The 27,341-nt window shown below is 42.4% G+C and overlaps 3 protein-coding genes across 5 annotated transcripts; all 3 read left to right on the plus strand.

Moving 5' to 3' along the window:
• The first annotated feature begins 597 nt into the window (after positions 1-597).
• Positions 598-13,487, plus strand: ppp1r10 (protein phosphatase 1, regulatory subunit 10). Of its 2 annotated transcripts, none has more exons than XM_076051826.1 (19): positions 598-667; positions 768-1,050; positions 3,872-3,980; positions 4,081-4,167; positions 4,581-4,716; positions 4,801-4,852; positions 4,942-5,031; positions 5,128-5,256; positions 5,332-5,437; positions 6,489-6,592; positions 6,672-6,799; positions 7,201-7,312; positions 7,425-7,568; positions 8,074-8,320; positions 8,538-8,613; positions 9,044-9,265; positions 9,531-9,660; positions 10,204-10,593; positions 12,218-13,487. In XM_076051826.1, the coding sequence occupies exons 3-19, from the start codon at positions 3,874-3,876 to the stop codon at positions 12,388-12,390; spliced, it is 2,433 nt and encodes an 810-aa protein (XP_075907941.1). In that variant the 5' UTR covers positions 598-667; positions 768-1,050; positions 3,872-3,873; the 3' UTR covers positions 12,391-13,487. The 2 variants fall into 2 exon arrangements, with proteins under 2 accessions (XP_075907941.1, XP_075907940.1); XM_076051825.1 differs by having other exon boundaries at positions 599-667; positions 7,156-7,312.
• Positions 13,488-16,807: 3,320 nt separating this feature from the next.
• On the plus strand, positions 16,808-21,089 carry agr2 (anterior gradient 2). 2 transcript variants are annotated; one of them, XM_076051644.1, is made up of 8 exons: positions 16,808-16,946; positions 17,523-17,632; positions 17,761-17,824; positions 18,421-18,473; positions 18,619-18,695; positions 19,140-19,203; positions 20,638-20,721; positions 20,817-21,089. In XM_076051644.1, exons 2-8 carry the CDS (start codon positions 17,524-17,526, stop codon positions 20,864-20,866), a joined length of 501 nt encoding a protein of 166 aa, XP_075907759.1. In that variant the 5' UTR covers positions 16,808-16,946; position 17,523; the 3' UTR covers positions 20,867-21,089. The 2 variants fall into 2 exon arrangements, with proteins under 2 accessions (XP_075907759.1, XP_075907760.1); XM_076051645.1 differs by having other exon boundaries at positions 16,857-16,946; positions 17,518-17,632.
• Positions 21,090-22,712: 1,623 nt separating this feature from the next.
• On the plus strand, positions 22,713-26,847 carry ssr2 (signal sequence receptor, beta). The gene is made up of 6 exons (XM_076051646.1): positions 22,713-22,869; positions 23,514-23,674; positions 25,046-25,144; positions 25,620-25,728; positions 25,815-25,892; positions 26,423-26,847. The coding sequence occupies exons 2-6, from the start codon at positions 23,514-23,516 to the stop codon at positions 26,531-26,533; spliced, it is 558 nt and encodes a 185-aa protein (XP_075907761.1). The 5' UTR covers positions 22,713-22,869; the 3' UTR covers positions 26,534-26,847.
• The last annotated feature ends 494 nt before the right edge of the window (positions 26,848-27,341 follow it).

Raw genomic sequence — 27,341 nt, forward strand, 5'->3', positions numbered from 1 at the left:
ATGCATTTATTTCCAAAACCAAAATAATTTATACGTTGAACTCTGATTGTGATATAGACAATTTCATCAACATATCAATATGAAATTCAAAATTTTATTCCTCCGTTATTGAAGAGGTCATTTAGAATACGATAGTACAAAAAACAGTCACCAACTAATGGTGTTCTGCGGAGGACTAATATAATAATTGAGAAACTATAATGACGCAGTTGTCGAGTCAAAGACAAATATGCCCTTTGTGAAATATCTAGAACACCATTTTTGGGGGGGGGAGGGGCAGCCATATTGTACATAAAATAATTACATTCTGAGCAAATCTGAGCAAATCATCGATTGGATGATTAAGAATAAGATAAAGATGAGATAAAACTACAAGTGAGTAGTTCTGTTGGTGGTCTCCTGTAGGTCACAGCCACAGGGCGACCGCCATTATGTCCTTGTTTGCTGAGGGAAGGTTAGAGAACCGCCATTTTGTTTCTTGTCAATGGATAAAAAAAAAAAAAAAAAAAAAAAAAAAAAGACCCTGTGACGTAAAAAACGTCACGCAGTATATAAGAACGCTACCCTCGCGCCGGCGCCATTCCTGGATTTGATCAGAGGTGAGTATCGACAGACGACCTCAATTTCCAATGTCGAAATTCCGACCCGTTTGAAATGCCAAAAAATTGTGAGCGACGCTGCGGAAATAGCAACAAACTGGACGAAATGGACGAGTTGTGACATTGTGTTCAGATTACTCACTCTACTTCTCCTGTGTGTTTTTACAGGTATGACGTTGCTTTACTGAAGACCCGAGCCATCGAGGACTTTGAACGCTACTCAAATTCATATTTTTTTCTTCAAGTAATGGACATTTGATTACTACTTTTGGCTTCCATTTGTTCCCGACGGGCAGGCTAGCCTTTAGCTTTCACAGCCCCACCCCTATTATGTCTTTCAGTTGATTTCAAATCATGAATCTTTATTAAATTCAGAAAATAAGTGCCACAAAATACTCATCGAAGGCACATTGTGGCGTACCTGCGAAGCTGGGGACTTATATAGGTGAAAGTAAGTTGTTTTAAGAGTTTGACTCGAGATGAAATGAGACAATAGGCTAGCTAGAGTTAGCTGGCTGGCTAGCAGGCAATTAGCTTCGCCGCCTTGGCCAGACAGCCGTTTGCAGTGTAGAGAATTCTAGCATGAGCTCACACAGGGAAGTAGACGGACGCACAATGCTCCGTTTCTTCGTGTGTGAGACGGATGTGAGTAATCGTTTCAATAATAAAATAACGTAGCTATTTCTGTGATTTATAAGCAATCTATGCATAAAGATTGCCAACACGATGGATAGTAGAAAAGCCGTTGAAGTCGGACTTTTGCCTGCCAGGTCAGTTTTGGGGCTACTCCACGGAAACGACCTCCAGACCGCAATCTATGTATAAAGATTGCGATAGAATGGGGATTTTGGATATTTTATGAAGCACTTGTACCGAGAGAAAGAGGAAAAAAATCACAAGAATAGCGCAGGGACTTCCCGAAGTGATTCGCTCTCGGCAATCTGTGGATAAAGATTGCAGGATGTTTGAAGCGAAGTGATATCGAAGCACAAAACCTTTGGGATTGTCATAAATGGATTCTTAATGGTGCTTTTCTTGCTTTTATCCTCGGCTAGACGTCGTTCACCTCGGAGCTCCGCTTTTAGAGCGTATACATAACCCCAAAATAATACCTTTACAAGTAAAGACTGATTGCACATCGACTTGTCCGCGTTGCATATGCACATTGTTTTCAACATCTTGCTGCACCCGTCTCTTCCGTGCTTCGACAGCCATTTTGTTTGCAAAGGGACGTCGTGTTTTCAAGGAGGACTCGACGAAGCGTTACGCTTTCAAATCGCTTAACTCTTTTACTCTTTTTTTGTTTGCTTTTTTGTTTTTGTTTTTATTATTTTAAACACCCGGGCCATCTCGGAATAGTTACGTCCTTAGCTATGACAAATGTCAGTAGTCAGTACGTTTGGCAGTGTATGACAAAAACATTTTACGGAGTTCATTGAATTGTTATTCCTAATATGATTTCATTGTTACGTTTACAGGCAACGCCGCTGTTACACAACTCACAGGAGCGATAGTATTTTTCACCAAGTATACCATAACAGAACAGTAACAGCTAAGACGTGAATTCTGTTTAAAGTAGACATCGACACTTGTGTGATATGAATCCTTTGTTAACTAAGCAGTAGTGTTTTTGACTGAGATATAACATCTTAGTCCAACAGTGGCTCGGGTAAGATCTAGTGGATTTCTCACATTGTATACGAACCTCATGTTTTTTTGTTGTTTTTTTTTGCTCGTTTTGTAGGTTGTTCCTTTAAATCCGTTTTAAAGAGGACTCCTCCCAAATTAACGTGTATCAAAGCTTATGTTAGTTTCCGAACAATTTATAGCTTATTTCTAGGTAAGAAAAACTATTTTATCCTGACATCACTGTATTGAGGATTGAAGGTTACAATCAGCAATTGTTTTTATGTTTTAAGCAATGCTTAAGATGTATGCAAGGATTGAACATAGTGTAAGCAGTTGCAGCTGTGAAATTAAGCATGTCTATTTAAATACCGATTTGAGTTTTATGGTAGTCATTTAGAGACAAGTATTAATTATCAAAATGATCTTTCCCATCATTTCCAGCATCAACCAACTTAATATTTTAAACATTTGTATAGACTGAATGCAGAGGAATCAGCAACTGTAATTTGAATGTTATTTGCAAACTTGGAGAAAGAAAATCCTTGTTTTTTAAGAAATATAATAGTTTGATATTGACGCAATATTATTTCTTTTAAAGTTCTATATCACACTTCTTTTAGATAGCTAATTCTTTAATATCAAAGGCTGCTATATTTTAATCAAGACAACCAAGTTTTGCTAGAACAATGTGTTTTTTAGTCTGGGAATTTTAAGGGGCTTAGAATGAATGTAGTTTGTCATTGCTTCCTTTTTATAGTTAATTCTTTTTGTAGTTGCTACCTGTGATACCTGTAGTACCTGTAGTACAATTTTGCTGTTTCCTATTATTTAATAGTATCGTTAACATTTCTATGGACATTTATGTGTAACTTGCCCCCCACCCCACCCCCAATATTAAGGATTTCATCTTAATATGACTATTTAATGAGTCGGGGTTTTTTTTTCTCATTAAATTTCTTCTCTTTGGATATGGAACCGTAGGTCAGGATTTTATTTTTTGAATCATCGGTTCATTAAATAATGCAGAGATAATGAAACATTTCCTGATTATGAAGTTCTGTACTTTGTGATGCGGGGTAGTGTAGCACAGGCATGCGTGATGGATGTTTTGGTATCTAAAGTTGTGACCAGCTATATTGCTGAAAGAATTACTGTTCCAAAGTGCAGTATGAGGAACTTGTATTTGTGTGTGATTTAATCAATTGAAATTTTCACTCTTTTCATTCAGATTGTTTCATCTTAAAGGGGGCTGTGTGTTACAGCAGTCACATCTTAATCACTTTTGTAGGGTGTCTTCTGGTTTGAAGGGGTTTCGCTTTGAGCTTTTGATTTTGACATTTCAAATCAGGTCTTGGCATTAAAGTTTTGTTTTTGTCGGCTGGGCTGAATTGTGGCATTAATTTGCACTGTTACATCCGTTGGTCAGCACGATGCAATGTTTTTGCACAAATTGATGTCAGAGGTAAATGTGCATTCTGGCATTCTGGATGGAATTCCTAATCATTGAGTTTGACAACATGTTCAAATCCAAAAGAGCCACGTAAATAGTAGCAAAGTTCCTTAATAATAAGAGTTGTCATACAACTGTTAATTCAAGAGAAACTTGGAACATGCAGACTAAGTGTTCAATGTTTTTGTTTCAGGAATGGCAGCTGGACAAGTAGACCCCAGAGAGATTTTAAAGGGGGTGGAAGCCCTGTTGGGAAAAGATGGAGAGCTGCGAAGCTTGGAGGGTGTCCCAAAGGTGTTCAGGTAATAGTATAAAAAAGAATCAATGCTTCATAGAACATTTAAATGTTAATTTGCTGCTTGCAGACTGACTAAATTCTTTTTTCTTTCATTTGCAATGCAGCCTGATGAAGGCTTCTACCAAGATGGTCAGTAGGTGTATGTACCTAAACATCCTGCTGCATACAAAGTCTCATGATGTGCTGAACAGGTAAGGTTTACTATGAACATACGTATATCCATTTAGCTTTTTATGGACTTGCTTTCCTTGTCATTAAACAACGAAACATGAGTGGTCTGTGTTTTTGTCTTTATTGTAGAATTTACTGTAGAATTTGTTATTACTTAAATTCCATCTCCTTTCAGTTTGAGCACCTGAATGTGGAATTTTTGAGATTCCGACATGACAAATTGTGTAGAATACTCAACCGAAGTAGTGAGGTCAATGAATGTCAGTCTGACAAAAATGTTTTTGATCTGCTGCTAAATTAAGATAAAATGATTGTTTACCTGAATTTCTTTTAGAGTACTTAAATGTAGAACATTTACTCTTTTCATTAACAGAAAATCTATTTGTGTTTTTATTGATTTTTTGTTGTTTTTTGTTTGTGTCTCTTTGTCCAGGTTTATCCGTGTCGGTGGCTACAGGCTGCTCAACTCCTGGCTGACTTACTCCAAAACCACCAACAACTCTCCTCTGCTCCAGCTCATCTTGCTCACACTACAGAAGCTGCCCCTCAAAGTGGACCACCTCAAACAGGTCGGTTCAGCCAACCACAGAAAACACTGCGTCACACATCAGATTTGATTTTCACACCTGCTCATATTTTTTCTATCCAACCAGAACAACACAGCAAAGTTGGTGAAGCAACTGAGCAAGACTGCAGACACTGAAGGTCTGTTCAGTCATAGCGGTTCTGAACTATTTTGACAAGACTTTTTCATCCGGTACATATCTGACTTCAGTTTTGTCTTTCAATATTAGATCTGAGGAAGTTGGCGTCTGTGCTTGTCGACTGTTGGATGGCGACAATCCGCTCCCAGAGTGTCTCAGGCAGTGGCAACTCTCCTGCTGGTACTGCCACATTATACATGTGTTAATTCAATTTTGTTATGTTTTTGTATGTTTTTTCTCACTGGCTTACTAAAAAATATTTTTTGACTTTTTCAGATAAGAAAAAGAGGAAAGAGGACAGCAAGGTGCCAGTACGGAATGTGAAGGAACGGCCTTTAGAGGAAGAGAAGAAGAAGGAGAAACCAAAGGCTCACGCACCCAGCCACACAAAGTTTCGCTCCATCGGTAATGCTGCGCACACGGTGGCTTGGTTTTGTTCCATTTTTGAACGCCACATAATGCCTACTGTGTTTTGTCTAGGATTGGAAATGGACACTGTGAACCCAGTCCCTGTGAAGAAAACCCCCGCCGCCCCGCAGCTCGGTGATAAGTACAACATCAGGCCGCCCGTTCTCAAGAGGCCAAGGTTTGTAGCCTCCTGTGTCAGAGAAGATGTCGGGTTTTATTTGAACAATGTAAAGCGCTTGACGCAATTGCATTCAGGGTGTGTCTTAATCCACTTTTGTTATTCTAACGGTGGGAAAGTGGTGACTGGTGCTTGGCTCAAAGGGGTTTGTCCTTAGTCTCATTAATCACCGGTGTGGTTTCGGTGTAACATGCAATAATCCAATCACTGTGTCAGCTCCCAGTCCCTTTCAGAGGACTGCTATTGTAATGGCACATTGGCCAAGTAGCAGAAACTAACACCTCTCCTGACCTACAATCTTTGAGCAGATCAGTATCTTCTCAAAGATTCCCAACGTGTTCAGGTAGTAGTATATTACCGAAAGATTGAGACAATCTTTAAAGTTGCCTATACTGAAAGAATGTCGTCCCTGGCAGGCGAGATTTTGTCAGACCCGACACATATTCAATTTGAGGAGTAGCAGCTACTGCCATCCAACAGGAGATATAGAGTAGCCAAAGACTGAGGAACTCTTTTATACTTCAGCCTATTAAAATGCTAAATAAATGTTAGTATCGGGACTTGGAGGCACCACAGCCACTTTGATGTTTTGCTCTGTATAGCACATTACATGACCGATGGTATAGTTATGGTTTTGTTTTATATGTTGTATTTGATGCAAAACAAATTTCAGGAGGAATTCTGACAATAAAAGTAATCAATCAATCAATCTTCAGAAGAAACGGATCTGTTTGTGTGCAAAGTGAAAGGACGTCCTGTCAGACCTGACGGCTCTCTTTAAACACCTTTGTGTATTGCTGGTCAATAATTAGACACTTTGATTCCTCATTACTGCAATCAGCTAATTCTGAATGAATATCAGAACCGACTATGACGACATGTATAGTTTAAATGAGTTGATGTACACAATAATAATCTTTGACATTGCAATCCTTTTATTTGTACCTTCAGCACAAAGCCAGTTTGGGGCTAATTGATGCAAGCGTGTAACGTGTTAGGTGATCACAATCAGTGTTTGCCTTAATAGTCTATGTTTATTGTCATCCACCAGTTCTGGTCCCATGGAGACTCCACATCTGGAGAAGAAGTACAAGCCTCTCAACACCCCATCCAACGCTGTCAAAGAAATCAAAGTCAAAATCATCCCTCCTCAACGTGAGTACTGCTTGCGGCTTGTCATCACTGTAGTGTAGCTGCTGCGACCTGACACCAGTCTGCTGTCTCCTTGCTGCAGCCATGGAGTGCACAGGCTTCCTGGATGCTCTCAACTCTGCCCCAGTGCCTGGCATCAAGATCAAGAAGAAGAAATCTGGTGCTCCTTCCACTCCCAACGCCAAGGCAGTTTCACCAACCACTAACAAGGTATGGCGCTCATCAGACACACCCCGCGTGCTGTCAGTGATCGTAGAAAACATGGACGATTAGCCAGAAACTGGATTTCTGAAGATGTAAATCTACACGTATAAAGATGACCAGAGTTATCTGTTCTGGTCTGGTCCTGTGACACCTTGTCATTACACAAATTACTCCAAGACATAATATTAACAATGACACGAAAAGATCATACGTAAAAATATTTAATGATAATGATAATGATAATGATAATAAATACATAAAACATACAGATCAGAAATTGGATAATTCCATTTCTGTCTCAGTTGTGCCTTTAGAGAGATGCACATTGATAAGAAGCGTGTTTCCCGCTCGTTTCCCCACAGGGAATGCCTTTTGAAAGTAAACCCCCCTCGTATTCTTCTGTGAAGCCGTCGTCTCCAGAAGCTGCTGCTGCTTTCTCGAGTGCTGCTGATGAAAACCAGGAAGTGGAGCAGCCCGGTACCCCCGTCCCCTCCGAGGACCCCGAGGTGTCTGATAATGGTGCGTCCTCCTGAAATCCACTCACCTAGCCTGGATGATAATGATAATAATAAATAGAGTTTCACGGATATTATTACACAATGTACAATTAAATGTTTTGACCTGTTACCAGGCGACAAGCCCAACGCTCTGGCAGAACCTCGTGGAGAAGAGGAAACTCTGACCAAGAAGGGCAAAAAGAAGAAGACGGTTCACTGGGCCGAAGAGGAGCAGCTCAAACATTACTTCTACTTTGACTTGGATGAAACGGAGAGAGGTAGGACACAGCTCACGCAGTGACACGCTGCAGTCTCTGTCATTCAGGTTCTCACAAACCACAGCGTCTTCACTTTTTATCCCAATTTGAAGCAGCATTATGTTGTGGTCAAATTGTTTACAGATAATCCCAGTAGTTGATCTGGTGGTTTTCTTTTCTTTTCTTTTCTCTTCTTAACTAAAAGTGCCATAAAAGAGACACAGTTTTTCACCATATCTTTGGGTCTAATGGATAGATAGATAGATAGATAGATAGATAGATAGATGCTCTTTATTGATCCCCAAATTGGGAAACTATGCAATGTAAAATTTCAGTTTCATCAGAATGGAACCATTTCCAGGGCAGCGGCTTGAAAATATAACACAACCAGTGTTGAGTTTGGTGTTGTGTGCCTTCACCTGGTTGTGCATTCATGAACAAACTGGTCGCCCCCTTTGTAAGCGAAGCAGTCCTGCTTCTCCGCAGAAACTTCATGAGCTTCTCCACTTTCTCCCACAATCACCAGTCAACGTCAACAAGATCAAGGACTTTGGAGAAGCGGCCAAGCGAGAGCTGATGATGGACCGGCAGACGTTTGAGATGGCGCGCCGGCTGTCCCACGACACCATGGAGGAGCGGGTCCCGTGGTCGGCGCCCAGACCCCTGACGCTGGTCGGCAGCCTGGTCACCACCGGAGCCAACAGCACCGAGAAGCTCACCCAGCGCGACCGCGAGATGGGAATCTTACAGGAGATCTTCCTCAGCAAAGAGAGGTGTGACGTCAGAACCAACTTCATTTCCTCCCAGTACAGACACAAATTGAACAAAATCGTCATATATACATGCATTGCATACATGTAGAACTGCTATCAGTGTCAGCAAGTTTTTGTTTTTTTACGAGTCGAGTACTCAACCCCGGTATTGGTATCGGTGCATCCCTGCTTCTTTACATAGAACTACAGACTGATTGGCTTCTTTTACTTCCACCAGCGTTCCCGACAGTCCACATGAACCCGACCCGGAGCCGTACGAGCCGATGCCGCCCCGTCTCATCCCACTGGACGAGGTAAGAAGACTCTGCCGTGTCGTCTCTCTCCCTGCTCTCCATCGCTTTTACACAGATAGTTTTCTATGCCGGGGAGGGGTGGGGTGGGGGGGCAAACTGTTTGACGGGTGGGCTCACAGTGGGTTGGACGGTGTGCCAGAGGGGGGGTAGCGGAGCAGCAGCAGATGGACGGAGTGTTTTGGTGAGCCCCACGGTGTTTAGCTGTTTATTGAAATGACTGTGAAAACACTGGAGACATGGAGGAAGTACAGCTGTTTGATGACTGACTCACTGTTAATATAATTTCTTCAAGTTGGGTTTTAGGGCTGAATTACACAGCTTAACCGGGCCGTATATGGTCCCCGGGCCATAGTTTGCCCACGCCTGTTCAATGCTGCGTTTTTTGTGTGTAATTTTTTGACCACTGAGTTGTGGTGCGTCTCCCCTGCAGGACTCGTCCATCAGTGATGAAGGTTATGGCGAGCCCATGGACACGGCAGCCCCGGGCCAGCTGCCTGCTGGGGGGCCGCAGGGCGAAGGCGCCAAGCTGCCCCCCGTCCTGGCCAACCTCATGGTCGGCATGAACCCCTCCCACAGCCCACAAGCTGCAAACGTCTCCAGCAACCCTGCAGCGCCCGCCGTCAACGTCCAGGAGCTGCTCTCCTCTATCATGGTCAGTAATAAAACTAAAAAAGAAAAGAAAAAAAGAAAGAAAAACGGCCGGCAACACTCAAGCGTCCATCTCGAAGATGTTTATGAATGAAAGCGAAAATGCTCATTTGTGTTTCCATGCATGTTTTTCGTTTTTTATTCTTTTTCCTCACACTTGTATTTATCTCTTTTTTTTTTTGGTTCTCTAGTCAGATAAACACAAAAGTGTCAAACTCCCATTTGAAAGTGCAACTTTTTCTAACGTTGTAACACCTTTGTTCCACCAGGGGGCCTCTGGTGCTCAGTCCACCGAAGACCTGATCAAGCAGCCTGATTTCTCAGACAAGATCAAACAACTGCTGGGTTCCCTGCAGCAAACCCAGAACCAGAACCAGAACCAGAGCGGACCCCCACCAGGTGACCAGTCAAGTCCGTTTGCTTGTCGAGCAGCTGTCTAGTTTCTATAGAATTGAATAGAAGGCCTCTATTAATCCCACAGTGGGGACATTGGCATCATTACAAAAACTTATATTGATGAAAGAATTAGTGAGAGTTAGAGTTATTTATTATTATTATTGAACATGTTTAAAACAGTAAAATAAGGTTGAGGCAGATCAAACACAACATGATCAGCAAAAAGAACAAATACAAATAAATAACAATAATAATAATTGAAAAAAAATACTTCTGCCTCAAATCACTTTGTCAATAAAGCTCATGTTCAAGGGAAACGGAAAGAAGCGACGCAAACCTTTTCTAGTCCTTCCCCCTTTCTCCATCTGCTTTTAATATTTACTGCAAAAAAAAAAGCACATTAACGTTGCACAAAAAGCATTATATTAAGTTCATGGGAACATTAGACAAAATGAACTAAAAACAAACAAAACAAACTTAAAAATCTTTCTAGGCAATTCTTTATTGTGTTAAAAGTAAAACAACAAGATATGTGTTTCTCTGCAGTCAACCAGGGTCTGCTGGGCCACAGTCCTGCCATCAACAACATGGGCAACATGCACATGCAGCAGATGCAGCCCATGAACGGCGGCTACCCCCCCAACAACCCTCCCGGTGGCGGGGGGCCTCGCTTCGGACCCCCGCCACCCCCCCACAACCACGGCCCCCCCTTCAACAGCGGCGGCGGCGGCGGGGGTCCCCGCATGATGGGGGGGCCGCCGCCCCCCGGCCAGGGCCGTGGCGGAGGGGACAACAACTACTGGGGGGAGGACAACATGAGGGGCGCACCCCACCGGGGGGGCCACTTCCACCGGGGAGGGAGGGGCCGGGGGGGAGAGTCGGGCTTCAGGGGCCGAGGACGAGGAGGACCCCGAGGAGGACACAACAACATGAACGGTACGACGATGAGGAAGAGGAGGAGGATGATGATGATGGTCCACCAGAGCTGCTGCAGAAGCGGCTCGTGTGTGTGTGTCTGTGTGTGTGTGTGTGTGAGTGTGTATTTATATATATATATACAGTTGCAAGAAAAAGGATGTGAACCCTTTGGCATTACTTGGATTTCTGCATAAATTGGTCATCAAATATGTTCTGATCTTCATCTAAGTCACATCACTAGACAAACACAGTCTGCTTAAACTAACGCCGCACAAAAAGTTTTCATGTTTTTATTGAACACACTTTTTCTACCCTACACTGTGAGTGTTTACATGTTGTAAACACTCACAGTGTAGGGTAGAAAAAGTATGTGAACCCCGAGGCTAATGACTTCTCCAAGAGCCAGTTGGAGCCAGGAGTCAGCCAACCTGGAGTCCAATCAATGTGGTGAGGTTGGATGTGTTGGTCAAAGCTGCCCTGCCCTGCCCTGCCCTGCCCTGCCCTGCCCTATGAAAAACACACCAGTTTTGCGTTTGCGTTGTTCTCAAGAGGCATCGCCTGATGTGAACCATGCCTCGCACAAAAGAGCTCTCAGAAGATCTACGATCAGGAATCGTTGGCTTGCTTGAAGCTGGAAAGGGTTACACAAGTGTCTCTAAAACCCCTGACGTCCATGGGTCCACGGTAAGACAGACTGTCTACAACTGGAGAAAGTTCAGTACTGTTGCGACTTTCTCAAGGTGTGGTCGTCCTGTGAAGATGACTGTGAGAGCACAGCGCAGAATGCTCAATGAGGCGAAGAAGAATCCTAGAGTGGATTCCATGGATTTCATGGGAGGACACCACGGAGGAAGCCATTGCTGTCCAAAAAAAATAAAAATAAAAATAAAACATTGCTGCACGTTTGAAGTTTGCAAAAAGAGCACCTGGATGTTCCACAGCACTACTGGCAAAGTATTCTGTGTACAGATGAAACCAACATTGAGTTGCTTGGAAGGAACACACAACACTGTGTGTGGAGAAAAACAGGCGTTCACATACTTTTTCTTGCAACTGTGTATATGTATGGATAGATAGAGAGATAAATGCACACGTAGCTGATATCCTCAGTTGAAAACGGGCTCACATTCCTTTTATAGCTCTTGACAATGGAATGTCATTTATTTTTTTAGACCATTTAAGCGAAATTGGATAATTTTTCACGACGCATCTGACAACATAAAGATGAAATTTCGCAAATAAAATCAAACTTTTGCAATCAATGTCACTGTGAAGTTGGTCAAAATGTGGAGAATCAAGTGGGAAGGCTCTTTTCCTGATGACCATCCATCCAGTCTACTCACTAAGTTCCACTTTATTTGCATTGACGTTAATCATGAAATTTTGTCTGTTTTACGTTGACTTTTTCACGAAATTTTGACTTGATTCACAAAATTCCAACAAATCTCCGGCCTGAACAGAGTCGTCCTGGTTGGAGGTCAGCAGCACTGTGACAGCTTCCCTTCTACAGCTGCATCATATCACATGTGTCATATGGTGTCATCAGGAATGGAACAGCTTTTGTCTCTTTGTTTTTAATAACTAGAGTTGGAATGCTCATGTTGTTCTCTCTCTCTCTCTCTCTCTCCCTCTCTCCATCCAGACATGTCCAGCAGACCGGTGTGTCGTCACTTCATGATGAAGGGGAGCTGCAGGTACGAGAGCAGCTGTGCCTTCTACCACCCCGGCATCAACGGACCCCCACTGCCCCCCAACCACCCGGCCCAGCGCAACCAGCACCCGCAGCACCCGCAGCACCAGCAGCACGGACACTAGGTTTTTTTTTTTTTTTTTCGGCTGCTCCAAAAGGACCAAAATCACTTTAGTGGTTGGCTGGTTGAAGACGATGGAACCACGGCTGCGGTGCAGAGAAGAAGGAACGCAGGCGGCGTTGCCAGCAGATAACAGCGGTGCTGCTTTTTAATTTGCATCAGTTTTATCAGTTGAATGAAGAGCATGGACGCCACACACAAGCTGTACGTCGTCTCGCCATCAGTGTTGATCCCCCGCACAAAGTATTTCAGCCAGAAGAAACTCTTGTGTTGGCAGCAGTTGCATCAGTCACCCACCAACAGTTTTTTTTTCATTCATATTTGCTTTTTTTTTTCTTTTTCTTTTTTTTTAAATCTCCTTTATGAGCGGGGGATGCGACAGAAAAGGTCCCTTCTGATGTGATACTTAACAAGAAAGAAAACCTTGAGGAAGCACTTTATGGAGATGAAGTCCAACACCAGTGATGAACTATCAGCGGCCCTGCTGGGGATCTGCATGATGTTGAAACTCAAACTGCTTTTTCATCAAAAGGTCGATCACGTGAACTGAGAAACTGAGACGAGAGATTCATTTTTACTCACATCAACTGGTATTACTAGGAGAGAATGCAGTGTGAGAAACAGCAACCATACCTCCCCCGTGTGTGCGCACGCGCGCGTGTGCGTTCCCTTCACAGTCATGTAGCTCCACAGTGTCATACTTGTCATCATCTCGTCCTCCATCCCAGTGGCTCCCTGGTTCATCTGAGCTCCACCTGCGGTCCGTGTGGCTGTAGACGAGTGAAACCCCCTCAGCACATCAGCTCTGAGTGTTTTCTGTGAAAACAAGGCCCTCCGTGTCTCTTGTGGGACTGTTAAAATGTAAAGTTGTGTTGCTTTTTTCCACCCTACACCTTATATTTTGTGTATTTTTAATTTTTGATACAAACCCGGAACTGTTGACCCACTCTAAGAGGGGCTCGTGTTTTTTTTTTTGCCGGCATGAAGTGTGTGTGTGCGCGCGTGCGTGCGCTCGCGCTGTTTGTAAAAAATGCACAGTATGTTTCATCTCTTCTGTTGATTTCTTTTGTACACAAAATTCAATAAATGTACAGATATGGATGATGGTCTTTGATCATTTTTGATGCGACTCTACTGAGATCAACAGTCAAAAAATATGACTTTGATTTCAGTTTGCAAAATGGATTTTAATGATATAGCTGAAGTCTAGTTTTACCATTAAATAAGATTTTATTAGCGTTTAATAAAATTTGCGCTGCTACCAGGCAGCTCTCCTGAGTATTTAGATCAGGGGTTGGAAAACTTTTTTTGGTGAGACACCTCATAGGAGGAAACAATCTATCATGGGATATGTAGAAAACAAAGTTGCAACCAAATCAGTGTCTTTGAAGCCACGACGATGTTTAGCTCTTTATTGAAATGACTCTGAAAACACTGGAAACGTGGATGAAATACAGCTATTTTATGACTATTAATATAATTTCTTCAAGTTTGGCGGGCCAGATTAAAAAAGCTTCACAGGCCGCATATGGCCCCCCGGGCCGTAGTTTGCTCACCTCTGATTGAGGTGGAGGAGAGCTTTACTCTGGATTTTACTGGCGGTCGATGAAGGCAAACAGAACGGAAAAAGAATGGAATATTGTGCAAATCAAAGAAGGCAGATGTTGGAACTTAGTTTCCTCAATGAGTCAAAGAATGGAAAGATCAAAGTTAACAGCAACATTCTGTTGGTTCTGCTACTTTCTAAGATCTGAACTGGAACCTCTACAACTGAACTCAACCTGGAGATCCAGTTGCCGCGAACGACGACTCTATGATGACTGAGGGAGAAGATGAAGATTTAGTTGCTTAATCATTTGCAATTCATGATGTGAATACCAGGGTGCATTGGAGCAGCGACTGCAGCAGTTTGTTTACTTATCGTCTCGTGGGTCTCATGCGAATCGGTGACAGTGTGCAGTTTAATGGAGCAGTTTGGACCAGAGTTGAAGCTCACAGTTTAGTGTTGGTGGACTCATTAAAACTAAAACTAAAAGTTTTTTGTAAGTGTTGACAGTATCAGTAGTCTTAGTTACTGAGTCTGAATTATAATTTAAATACTTTAACTTTACTTTAAGTTTTCCTCCACCAGGTCCCTCAATGACGGCGATGTGATGTGTCAGTGGCTAATATTGAGGGTAATATGAGGTGTATCAATTTATGGTGGACGACTGCACTGACGACCTCGACGTGAAATGCACGGCCCTCCACTGGTCATATTTATATGTTTTTTTTAGTCAATATTTATTCAGAGCATTGTAGAAATACTCCAAGCTTTATTTAAGGTGGGTTTAAGTGCTCATGAGCAGCTGCAGTTGGCCTGTGGTGGAGGAACCTCCTTCAGGAAGCTGTATCCTATTTGAATGAATGACTTGGCTGCTGCTCCTCAAGGATTGTTGTACCAGGGCAGGGCTGAGTGCAGGTGCTGAATGTGAAACGTTAATAACATTTCACACTCCCTCCAAATGCAAATATTGACCATTGTGCTGTGACAATACAAACTCAAGAGTGCGGCGTTTACGGAGCGAAAGGCTGTAGGAGAGTGGCAGTGACTGAAGGACACCTCAGCATTCCGACATCCTGCTTGGAAGACAGCAGCACTTCTAGCAACTGTTCACTGAGCCCGATCTGTTGTTAGGTCGATCACATGTGCTCAACTAGAAGCCTAACTTTGGAGTATGTATGTATGTATGTATATAAGTATATATGCATATAGATTTAATACATATGTATAAGGGATGCACCGACCCTTGCATTTTGGTACTCACCGATACCGATACTTCATAAAGTCATCACACATTATAGAATTACTTAGATTTTTTGGAGTTTTCCACAGATTTTCAGTTATTTGAGCAACTTTCCTCAGTTTCACTGCAGTAACAAACACAAATTAAACAAAATGTACACATATATATACAACATGCTATCGGTATCGTGGTATCTGCATGTACTTCACAAGTACGAGTAGAGTACTTAATCCCTGTATTTGTACTGATACTCAATTGTGGTATTGGTATCGGTTCATCCCTAATATGTATATATATGTATATATATATATATATATATGCATATATATATATACACACACACGTGTGTGTATTTATTTATGTATATGTATATATATATATATATATATATATATATATATATATATGTATATATATATATATATACATAGATAGATAGATAGATAGATAGACAGATAGATAGATATTCTGAAGCAGGTGCTTGGTTCAGTTGTGTATCCTGAAGGACTCTCTATTGTTCACGCTCTCCTGCAATCATCACAGCTGGAATCAGCTCTGCAGTCCAGCCTGTGAGATCCAGAACAGGAGAGCCACCGTTTGTCTCGCTGCTCTCCTCAACGTTCTGCCGGTGGTCACTGAGCGAACGCACCCACACTTTGTCAATCCGTGCCTGCTCCGTGATGCCATTGTACGGTTCATGCCTGAGCTGCGAGCGCGGTCTCACATGAACACACGACGTACAACACCACACGGGCATGACGTTACATCTTGCACGGTAAAGTGGGACAAAGTGTGCAGTGAGTGTTGAAATGCTGCTGCTTTCCAGTGAAGCCAGCAGCTGCTGCTGCTGGAATGTGGGACGTTTTTTTCAGTACGACAAAGCAGCAGCGTCACTTCTTCGGATTTTTGCGTCTGCTTTGTCTGCTTTTTCAGAAAACACCCATCCATCCATCCATTTTCAATGCCTGCTTCTTCCAGGGCTCACGGTCTCGGGGATCTGCTGGAGCCTCTCCCAGCTGTCACTGGGTGACCAGTGGCCACTTTATCAGGGGCACACAGAGACAAACAACCACTCACACTCACACACACAGACACCTACGGACAATTCACCTCACATGCATGTTTTTGTGGAAAGAAGCAGGAGAACATGGAGAGAACCCAGCAGACATATGGAGAACCTGGAGAACCAGCAGGGAGAACATGAAAACTCTATACAGAAAGGTACCAGGAGACCCCAGGAATCAAACCCACAACCTTCTAGCTGTGAGGCAGCGCTGACACCACCGTGTCGTCCTCAGAAGATATCAGTCAGATTAATTATTAGTGATGCGACCCCCCCCACCCCCTCCAAGCAACATAAGGTGAAAACTACTTCAGCAATGAGGCTGGAAGCTGTGATTCATGGACATTTGACCAAACTACACATGGACAAAGAAATCTAATACTGCAAACGACGTAATTGAGGCTCTGCACAACATTTTCTATTTGCAGTTACAACGCGTTTTCTTTCTATTGTGTCACATAATTGTCTCATTGCCGTTGGAAAATCAAATGGACGGGCCTCTCCTTTCCCAAATAAGTGCGTTCCGTCACAGTGCAGGTGGGTGGGGGGTGGGTGGGAGGTGGGGGGAGGCGCTGGTTGGCTGACTAGCTTGCTGGCTGCTTCCAGGGCTACGACTGTTTAAAAGGAGCAGAGTGTGTGTTGAGGTGGAGCAGATCCTGGAAGCCTGCGTCCTTTTAACTTCTCCGCTCAGCACCGCAGGTAGACCGACAGGTGAGCAGCTTGTTGACTCTAGCTTCAATCATGCTTCACTGTGTGTGTGTGTGTGTGTGTGTGTGTGTGTGTGTGTGTGTGTGTGTGTGTGTGTGTGTGTGTGTGTGTGCTCACCGCAACCCTGTGTGACATCCTGTGTGTAGTCTCGTGTGTAGTCAGCCTGCCTGGTAATCCAGCTGAGAAATAACCATTTTTAAATAACATTTGCGTAAGTTGTCATGATTACAGGCATAAGATGAAATAGATCTGACTGGAGGCAAAGGGAAAGACAGTTACAGAAGTCACACACTGGACAAGCTGCCAGTTTATCAGGATAACAGAGTGGGACAAACAACAAACAGTTGTGAAGATAAATACTTTTGTAGGCAAAAAGACAGTGTTGAGAGCGGAAAAATATTGACAAATATTGATTGGATCAATACTGATCCAATGTTGACATTATGACTCATTTAAATGTTTTTATTAATTTAATTTAATTTAATTTAATTTAATTTAATTTGATTTAATGTTTTATTTCTTCCTGTAAATAACTTTTCTTCTTTTTTCCTTTTGCACCACAATCTCTGCCGAGGAAAGGATGAACAAGGCAGCCTTGTCACTTCTTCTGATTTTTGTGTCGGTTTCGTCTGCTTTTGGCAAGTACGTGCCGAAGGGAGGGAAGAGGATCCCTCAGACTCTCTCCAGAGGTGCGTCCACATCATCTCATCATTGTCGCCGGCTGAAAGAAGCCAGCCAAAGGCTTTGCAGGGGAAATCTTTCAAAAAGAAACCCAGATTACTCATCCTGGTTTGAATGATGCCCTTTGTGAGTGCAGGTTGGGGGGATCAGCTGATCTGGGCGCAGACGTATGAGGAGGCCCTCTACTGGTCCAGGTCCAGGTGAGACGTCACTCCACCTGCCGCTGCTTTGCTGGTTGACATCGTTAACTTTTCGCTTTTACTTTTACTTTAGTTTTTTATTGGGGTGAAATGAAGTCCAGCTCAAAGCAAATTTGCGTCCATCATATTTCCTCCTTTTTTAAGGCCACTAGTACGTAGCACTCTTTTAACACTTACAAGAGTATATTCTCTGTGGCAGATGTGGCCTGCAACTTTAAAATCACCAGTAATATGTTTGTTATGAATTTGTGACCAATCCGCTGACGGTGCAGCTGTTCGGTAAGGAAACCCGCTCAATTGAAGACCAGTACGGACATTACACCGGTGTTGTATCGCAATCCAGTCGTTTTGTTATTGTGTCATGAAATGAACACACTGAAAAGACTCATATCGCCCCCTAGTGTTGTGGAGGAGGACACATTCCCGTCAATAATTGGATTTTCTCAGCTGCATGTAAACTGGGACAAGGAGAGAAGTCGGATTAGACGAGAAAAACGAATTTTGAGCATAGCTTGATGAAGCCGTGCATGGAAACATCGTCATTGTCATGGCTGATGAGTGTGAAGCGCTCAAGTGTGGTTGTTTTTGTGTTTCAGAAACAAGCCTCTGATGGTCGTCTTCCACCTCGACGACTGTCCACACAGCCAGGGTAAATGTCTCAAGAATAAGAGCTGTTCTTAGCAGAATATACAGTTCATTTCAGAACATTGCAGCTTGACTGACTGATTTGCCGATCAGTATTTTCACACGTCTAATGACTGAGCTGTGGAATTAAGTGGCTCTTTCATCTGCAGGCCTGAAGAAGGCTTTTGCTGAGGATAACGAGATCCAGAGAACTCTTGATGAGGATTTTGTCGTTTTGAATCTGATGGTAAGTGCTGCGAATTGCTTTTTCACTCCAGAATCGACACGAACACACAGTGGAGACAAAATTTACAACTTTGTTGATAGTTATTGAAAAAATCTTCGTCCAGATTGAACAGAGAATCTTTTAATATGGAGCCAAATAAGTTTTGCTTTAATAAATACAATAAATAACTGCATATTGCACACATGCTAAATCGAATTTCAAATTAAAAAAAACTCTCGTAGTCATTAAATATTGCCTTGCAGGCCAATAACAATTACACTGCGGGCCAAATTTGGCCTGCGGGCCAGAGTTTGACACCCATATCCAAAATGAATGATCACACTTGTTCTTGCATATTTGGTCAAACTTTTTGCAATCATGTAAACTAAAAACCAATTATATTTATTCACAGTTGCTAATCTTGTTTTCGAGCCAAAGAATTGACAAATATTTTCTAATTTTCAGTATGAAACTACCGACAGTCATCTCTCACCTGATGGACAGTATGTTCCCAGGATCCTCTTTGTTGGTAAGAGCCTTTCGTCTAACTTGTTACCTGTTGATGTTGCACTCACTCTGTCAACGTAAGATGATGTGATGACAAGCCTTTTGAAGGAGCACATCTCAGCAGCAGCAACTGGCTGCTGGGTCAAACATTCACCACTATACTTGACTAGTGCACTACCAAGTGGTAAAATTGTATTTTCAGTATCTACAGTACCTCGAGACCTGATTTTTTTTTTCTAGCACATTTGTTGTGCATGGTATTCATTTGGGCGACTGTGGCTCAGGAGGTAGAGTGGGTTGTCCAATGACTGAAAGGTTGGCGGTTCGAATCCCGCTCCATTCTAGTCCGTCGTGTCCTTGGGCAAGACACTTAACCCTAAATTGCTCCCAATGGGGCTAGGCAGTGCCTTGCATGGCAGCAGCCACCCATTGGTGTATGAACGTGTGTAAAGCGCTTTGGGGTATCGTGAAGGTGCTGGAAAAGCGCGATCTATATAAGTGCAGTCCATTTGCATTGGACCAAATCAGTGATTTAAATCTTATGCTGTTGAAGTATGTCAGTTGAAGTATGTCAGAAATTAGGCATTTATAGTTAATAAGTCTTGAGTTAGAGATGATTCAAAAGGTTATGAGGGCACAACTTGAATATAAGGCTATTGTGAGAGTATAATGATGTTGTGTTTGTGGTGTCGTCAGAAGGATATTGCGGTTAAACACATTGATGATACATATGATCCATTCATTCCATCAGGGTTCACTCATTCATGGGAGTGCTGGAAATTCCTCTAGTTGTCTTAGATCAGGCATGGGCAAACTACGGCCTGGGGGCCATAAGCTGGCCCGCCGAACTTGAAGAAATTATATTGATAGTCAGTCAGTCATCAAACAGCTGTATTTCCTCCATGTTTCCAGTGTTTTCACAGTCATTTCAATAAAGATCTAAACACAGTGGGGCTTTAAAGACACTGATTTGCTTGCAACCTTTTTACATTGCCCTTAAAGCAACATGTTTTCTACATACCCCATGATAGATTGTTTCCTCCTATGAGGTGGCTCACCAAAACACACATCTGCTGCAGCTCCGCTACCCCCCTCTGGCACACTGTAGAACCCACTGTGGTCCCACCAGTCAAACAGTTTGCCCACCCCTGTCTTAGTGTGAGGGAGATTCAAACTACATAGGGTTTTGCTTTGCTGTTTGCACGGAATTTAATGTACGAGGGAAAGGCCAAGAAAGGCTGAGCCTCAGTGCCAGCAGAGAAAAATGTAGTAACCTTGATAGACGGTTAAAGTTAGCCTTTTATTTTAGTTTTTATTTTAGTTTTTTTTGTCAGTGCAGCTAAAACAATGGAGAAAATATAGCATTTGTCACATCAAGCAGTCAAAATTCACATTGGGTGGTTGCATCCAGACTGGATTTTGGTCCTACACACTAACATTGTTCATTGTCATACAGACCCCGCCATGACAGTGAGGGCCGACATCAATGGCCGCTACTCTAACCGGATGTACGCTTACGAACCCAGTGACAACAAACTCTGTAAGTGACACAGTAACACAACTTTGCAATAATTTGCACTTTGTCTGAATGGACCACAGACTGGAAAATTAAAATGTTCTCTTGTTTTATCTTAGTGTTGAGCAACATGAAGAAGGCCAAGAAGCTCTTGAAGTCTGAGCTCTGAGCCAGAAAAGGAGGCTGTGCTTTATGAATTTAATTTAATCACAAGTGCAAAACAGAATGAATAAAAGAAAGAAAGAAACCATCACTTATTACACTCTGAATATCAAGCACTGGAAATGTTTTCTCTTCACTTTTTGTTCTTGTTGAGTTTTCTTTCTGATTTGTACCTTGATATTATTGCTATATTCAGAAAATGAATTTGAAATAAAGAAATATTCAAGAAATACACGTTCTTGACAATCACTTGATGCACTGTTTACTTGTTCAACTTCTTAAGACTCACGTTTTCTAGATCTTGTTATTTAATTAGAATAATTAAAATAAAACTATAATAATAAATGACATAAAAAATAATGTTAGATAGTTTTCCAAAGTCCAGAATTTTTTTTTTAACTATTTAACTATATTATAACTATAACTATGAACATTATATCTTAATCTTAACTGCCATCTGAACTACTCCTGTAATATAAACATCATCATTTAAGTGGAGGTACCCTTAAACCTTGGAGTGTGTAATTTGTCTACGTAGCTTTGTACACTTCGGTTAAAATGTAACTTAAATGGTGCGATTTCTCGTCAACGTGAGTATTTCCGTGTACGTGACATTTGTCCAAATTTGGAATCCGTAGATTCTAGAAATGACGTAACCAGAAAGTAGGCGGAGTTAGCCTCAAACCTCAAACCTAGGAGTTGGTGCTGACTATGGACGTAATTATTATACTGACAACGTCCACGACTGTTACTGATAACACTAACAACTGACGCCCTCTTGCGGCGGTTCTAGCAACACTAATGTCTTAAGTCCTGAACCGACACAATATGACCGGTCCACCCCCAAAAACAACACGATTTGGTCGATTATATTCCGTTTCGGCTGTAACAACAGAGATGATTGGCTGGTCGTGGGTGAAATACGCCTTAATATTAAAACAGAAAAACATTGTCTATATTTTATGTCCCAATATAGGTTCAGTTACCTTTGCTCAAGATTAAAGGATTGATTTACATGATAGAAAATGTACTAATAAACACAATCAGAGAACACTGCAAAGCTATACTAGGATCTCACCTAAAGGATCTTTTTTCCTGGTTTTCAGTCTTAGGCGATATAAATTGGCAGAATACTTAATTGGTTGTCCCTCTTTCAGTTTTGCATTTCAAATAAAGCAATAAGAGAACAGCAATTAAAAAATACTGCACAACATACATCACTGTAATCGTGCAATCTCTGATATCAGCAAATTGGATGACAAATGCACCTTCTGTGGAAATGAGTTGGAGACAATTACACATACTGTATATTCTGGAGACTTTGAAAAATACATTTACAACAAAACAATACAATCGCTGTCACACCAAAATATATTATTACTAGATTTATGCGTCACAATAATTGTTTGTTGTTTGTATTTTACAATCAACTTTACGATATTTATTGGAATCTGAATCTTTTAGTGATATTTGAGAGGTTTTTCGAAGTTTTGGTGTTTCCATTACCAGTTGTTTTTTTTATTTATTGCGATATTTAAGTTTTGTGCAATTCTAGGGTTCAATGAAACGCAGATAATGAGCCATAAAATAGCCGTATTTTCACCCATTTCTTCCAGCGTTTCAATAAAGACCTAAATACGGTGGGGCTTCATTGATTTTGTTGTAACACTTCGGTTCATTTTCAATTGACATTAAAGCAACATGTTTTCTACATATCCCATGATAGATTGATTCCTCCTTATGAGGTGGCTCGCCAAAACACTCCATCCATCTGCTGCTGCTCCGCTACACGCCTGTGGCACATTGTGACCCACGACAAGTTTGCCCTCCCGTGCCTGAGAGCGTCGCCTTTGCTAATGGCTGACACCCTCCCAGCCACTGGGGGGCGCTCGACCAGCGGCCGCACTGGTGGAACAAACGACATGTCCACGTCATTGAAACGGCAGCTTGTAGCCTGTGAGCGAGAGCCGCTGTCTTTTCGACGTCTACTGGCCCACTGGAAACAAGAAGGTAACCGTGTCTGTTTGTTTGCTTTGTTCGCTTGCTTTAACAGACCTCAAAGCCGTTTTAAAATATGATCGACTAACTGCCTTTGACCCGCTTTACTGTAACTTTAGTCGAAAGCTTGGCGTCTTTGGCATTTAGTGTGTGATCGTCTAAACCTCGACATGCTTCCAATTGGGACACGTAAGCATCGCCAAACACTATGTTTCCCCCCTTCTTAAATGCAAGATATCGTGTTGCGTTCACGTACTGAACATGTACATGAACCACGTACTGTGGTTTCTTTTCTCTCTCGATAAACTGCTGATTTTCGGCTTTCTGCACGGCAGGACAGTTGACTTTAAATACATTGATATGGAACTGAAGAGTTGACTGCAAACGGATCTTTAACCTGAGTTAATAACCCACTGTGTGTGTGTGTGTGTGTGTGTGTGTGTGTGTGTGTGTGTGTGTGTGTGTGTGTGTGTGTGTGTGTGTAAAATAGGTTTTCTAATGAATGTTAAACTTTGATTTCAAATCCGTCAAACTGGTCTATTGTGGAAACTCCAGATTCTTTACATTATCAAGTATTTGGGGTCTCTCGGACCAGGTGCTGTCGTACCCAATATGTACTTGACCATCTAATGAATATATATTTGATGTTGTTCCAGATGAGGACCGTGCTGCATGTGTGTTTGCTCGTGGCTCTACTGGCTCTGGGCTCAGCAGAAGACGGAGCCCGACTGCTGGCCTCCAAGTCTCTGCTGAACCGCTACGCTGTGGAGGGCCGTGACCTCACCCTGCAGTACAACATCTACAATGTGGGATCCAGGTCAGGACCCCAATCAATCAATCAATCACTCAATCAATCAATCAGCTTTTTTTTTTTTGGACAGTGCTAAATAACAACAAAAGGCGTCTCAAAGCAGCTTTGCACAATCAGAGGCCCTCCAGAGCAGCAGGTGGCGACGGTGGGCAGGAAAAAAAAAACCCTGTGGGAAGAAACTTGGAGCAGGTCCCGACTCCAGAGGGTCAAGAGGTCATCTGACCTTGGACCGTTTAGTTATTATACGATAAAATAGACCTAAATGTACAGTAGTGGGCTGCAGCTTTAGCTGCTGTCCTCACAGATCAGTGTTTGACCAGTGTCAAACCATTGTCAAACAGTGTCACCATTGTAATGACAATTAGCTTTCCAGTTTTCAGCCTGGCCTCCCTCCTGTGTTTTCCCTGAATTACAAATAAAACAATAGAATAAGTAAAAAAATAAATAAAAATGCTAGTACAGTGATGCATGCAGCATTGCCATGCAGATTTTCAACATTATGAAGCCTGTGACCCACTCAGGTGTTTGTTCAGATGAGTCCTCAATCGCAGTAGATGAGTAGTAGAATTAGAAGCTTGCTAGCAGGTGGATGCTGGTGTCCAAAAACTTTAAGGTTCACATGTTTTCATTGTTTGAGTAGTCGAGTGTGAAACTGCCAACACTAGTGGTGTGTGATACTGTAAGATTTGGTTCTGACCCTACTCCAAGTTAATACTGGGACAGGGCAACAATACCAAGGGCAGCTTCTAATATTAATTGGCATGGATATATTATCAATATGAGAAAGCTGAATTCATTTTCATGTTTATCTCCCTGTTCAAACTATGAACAGAATGAGAGCAAAGCTTTCAGGTCAATGGAAAGAACGGCACAGCGTCTCCTCACCTTAGAGCAGCGGTCTTCATTGTCCTCCATTCATTATTTTTTATTGTTTACCATTTTGAATCCTCAAGATCACTTTTGAGAAGAGGTACAAATATTTTATCTCAACTTTTTATGTGTGTTGCACTATAAATATTGTAGCTCATTGCGTGAGGAACGCTGCTCATAAGTTTCCAACTTGATTGAAAAGCTAAAACTGAAGAAGAAGAAGAAGCAGCATTAGTTTGATTTCTGGTTTCTGATCAGCTTAAACACAGTGGTAAACAGAATATAGTTGCTTCCTCCACATACAGTGATTCATTTTATGCGTCCTTTAAAGTCAAAAGTCCGTACAGACGCAGAGGAAGCAACTTCCCTGTTAGTATTTAAGCATTTGTGTAGTCGCTGGTTCTTGAAATACTAAAATGTATTTTTAATGTGGCTAATTTTGACTGTTTTTAATACTCCTTTAAAAGTGATATTTACACATGCGTGTCACCTTCTTGTCGTCTACAGCGCAGCTTTGGAAGTGGAACTTTCCGATGATTCTTTCCCACCGGAGGACTTCGGAATCGTCTCGGGGATGTTGAATGTGAAGTGGGATCGCATCGCTCCGTATCCTTGAACAGAAACGTCCTCTTTGACAGCCAGTTGTTGGATTAGTGTTGTCTTCTAAGGCCGCCGTGTGTGAAATTTGTTGAGATTCCGCAGTAGAAGCTGAACGTACTGCGTTTAAAGTTGCAGTGACGTAAAAGTCAACCTCATTTCATTCTGTCATTTTGTCCTTTTATTTACAATAGGCTGTGCAAGTTCCGTGAATCATTTTTAAGAAAGCACTCCACCTGATTTAGGAAGATGCTCCTTCCCGTCGTTAAGCCGACATTATTTTCAGAACGACTGACCTCGTCTTCACCTGCATGAAGCCTTTGGTCCCGGTTGGAAGTCGATGCTGCGAGATGAAGTCTTGTCCAGCGGGAGAGGAGCCTCTTCCCTCCAGCTGTGGCTCTGCTGTGTGTGTGCGTGTTAATGTGCTGAATGAAACACACTGATCCTTCTGACGTCATTATACCCCTTAACCTGGAATCACCAGAGCCAGCAACGTCTCGCACACGGTGGTGCTGCGCCCCCTAAAAGCCGGTTACTTCAACTTCACCTCGGCCTCTGTCAGCTACTTGGCCCAGGAGGGAGGACAAGTCATGGTGTGCACTTTCACTATGGTTGTTGTAGGACTCACTGATGGGAAATGTGTATGAATGAGGACTCACTGGGTGTTTTGTGTGTGAAGGTGGGCTACACCAGCGCCCCCGGCCAGGGAGGCATCCTGGCTCAGAGGGAGTTTGACCGACGCTTCTCACCACACTATGTGAGTAGTGCATTATTATTATTATTATTACTATTATTTTATTGAACCTTTATTTAACTGTGAAGGTCCCATTGAGGTTGAGAACGTCGACTTCAAGGAAGACCTGTACTTCATCTACTTCAAGGGAATTACGATAGAGCTACAGGATAGAATTACACATGAGACAGAGTTGAGCTATTTTTAGAGCAGGGGCGACTCTTGTGGTCTCTAGGGGGCGACCTGGTGTTGGTGACTCCTGGTATGGAACAATCAAAGCACATTAATAATCCATATTATTATTATTTGTCTTTGTCTTCATGCCTGTGCAAGCATTGATTACAGTTTGTTCGGAACAAGTGAAACATGTGCAACAATCTGTGACCAATCAAAGCACATCAAGTATTTCAATTTTTAAAATGTTTTATTTTTTATTTTAAATTTATGAGCTTTGTTCATCATGTCAAACATGTGTAGTTTTTCTGTCTGTAAGGACTCTTTGCTGACGTGAATCTCTCCATCTTCCTTGCTCCTGCTTGTCTTCCTGCCTGCAGCTGGACTGGAGCGCCTTCGGAGTGATGACCCTGCCGTCCATCGGCATCCCGCTGCTGCTGTGGTACTCCAGCAAGAGGAAGTACGACTCGCCAAAGGCCAAGAAGAACTGAGCTCCGTGTGTGTGTGTGTGTGTGTGTGTGTGTGTGTGTGTGTGTGTGTGTGTGTGTGTGTGTGTGTGTGTGTGTGTGTGTGTGTGTGTGTGTGTGTGTTGGGAGGGATTCCCAGAGAAGCTTTGACAGCAGCTTGACTCGGTGCTCAGCCTTCAGCCAATCGTCGCTTCTCATTTACAAACTGGTTCATGTTGGTGTAGATTCCAATTTCCATTCCAGCATTTCTTCTCTGGTTTTGCTGCATTATGCAATTCACAAACAGTTGTTGTATTTCAATAATACATTATTAATTAATAAATTGTGTTTTTTTTCGACCCTGTGGTGTGTGTTTGATATTTGAACAGCAGCAGATTTACAACAAGTTATTTATTGCAAAGTGTAAAAGGGACCTGAGTCTCTCAACTTTACAATTCATCTGCCAGTCGAGACTTTTCCTTCTTGTTCTGGCATTTAGAAATGTTTTGAAAACAAAATTGAGGTGCAAATTTTTTGCACAATTATTTTTTACTTTGCAAATGCTGTCGCTTGTGTGCAAAGACTGGAGGAGACAAATATCTGCTGTAGTCAACCAAAAAATGTGATTGAACATTCCTCGACAGGAAGTGAATGTGCTGTAGCGGCGTGGAGGCCCTCACCACGGTGGCCACCGTGCTCACACCATGACTCCACTAGGTGGCAGCAGGCCAGACCGGGTCAATGTGTTTTCTATATGACTGTACCGGCCAATAAGCGGCAATGAGGCTCTGCTTTTAGTGCCTTCTTGATTGTGAACAGCGTGGATTTGAAGATTTCTACATCTCTTCTATGG

The sequence above is a fragment of the Nelusetta ayraudi genome, unplaced genomic scaffold, assembly GCF_046127955.1.
Source record: "Nelusetta ayraudi isolate G7.1 ecotype Tasmania unplaced genomic scaffold, CSIRO-AGI_Nayr_v1 ptg000135l, whole genome shotgun sequence".
Taxonomy (NCBI): Eukaryota; Metazoa; Chordata; class Actinopteri; order Tetraodontiformes; family Monacanthidae; genus Nelusetta; species Nelusetta ayraudi.

Excerpts from the sequence above, each read along its gene's own strand:
- ppp1r10 (XM_076051825.1), top strand. The coding sequence starts at position 3,874 with ATGGCAGCTGGACAAGTAGACCCCAGAGAGATTTTAAAGGGGGTGGAA. Across the intron at positions 5,032-5,127 it reads CAGTGGCAACTCTCCTGCTG|ATAAGAAAAAGAGGAAAGAG; the intron begins GTACTGCCACAT and ends TGACTTTTTCAG. Across the intron at positions 8,321-8,537 it reads ATCTTCCTCAGCAAAGAGAG|CGTTCCCGACAGTCCACATG; the intron begins GTGTGACGTCAG and ends TACTTCCACCAG.
- agr2 (XM_076051644.1), top strand. The coding sequence starts at position 17,524 with ATGAACAAGGCAGCCTTGTCACTTCTTCTGATTTTTGTGTCGGTTTCG. Across the intron at positions 17,825-18,420 it reads CTCTACTGGTCCAGGTCCAG|AAACAAGCCTCTGATGGTCG; the intron begins GTGAGACGTCAC and ends TTTGTGTTTCAG. Across the intron at positions 20,722-20,816 it reads ACCCAGTGACAACAAACTCT|TGTTGAGCAACATGAAGAAG; the intron begins GTAAGTGACACA and ends GTTTTATCTTAG.
- ssr2 (XM_076051646.1), top strand. The coding sequence starts at position 23,514 with ATGAGGACCGTGCTGCATGTGTGTTTGCTCGTGGCTCTACTGGCTCTG. Across the intron at positions 25,729-25,814 it reads AGGAGGGAGGACAAGTCATG|GTGGGCTACACCAGCGCCCC; the intron begins GTGTGCACTTTC and ends TTGTGTGTGAAG. Across the intron at positions 25,893-26,422 it reads GACGCTTCTCACCACACTAT|CTGGACTGGAGCGCCTTCGG; the intron begins GTGAGTAGTGCA and ends TCCTGCCTGCAG.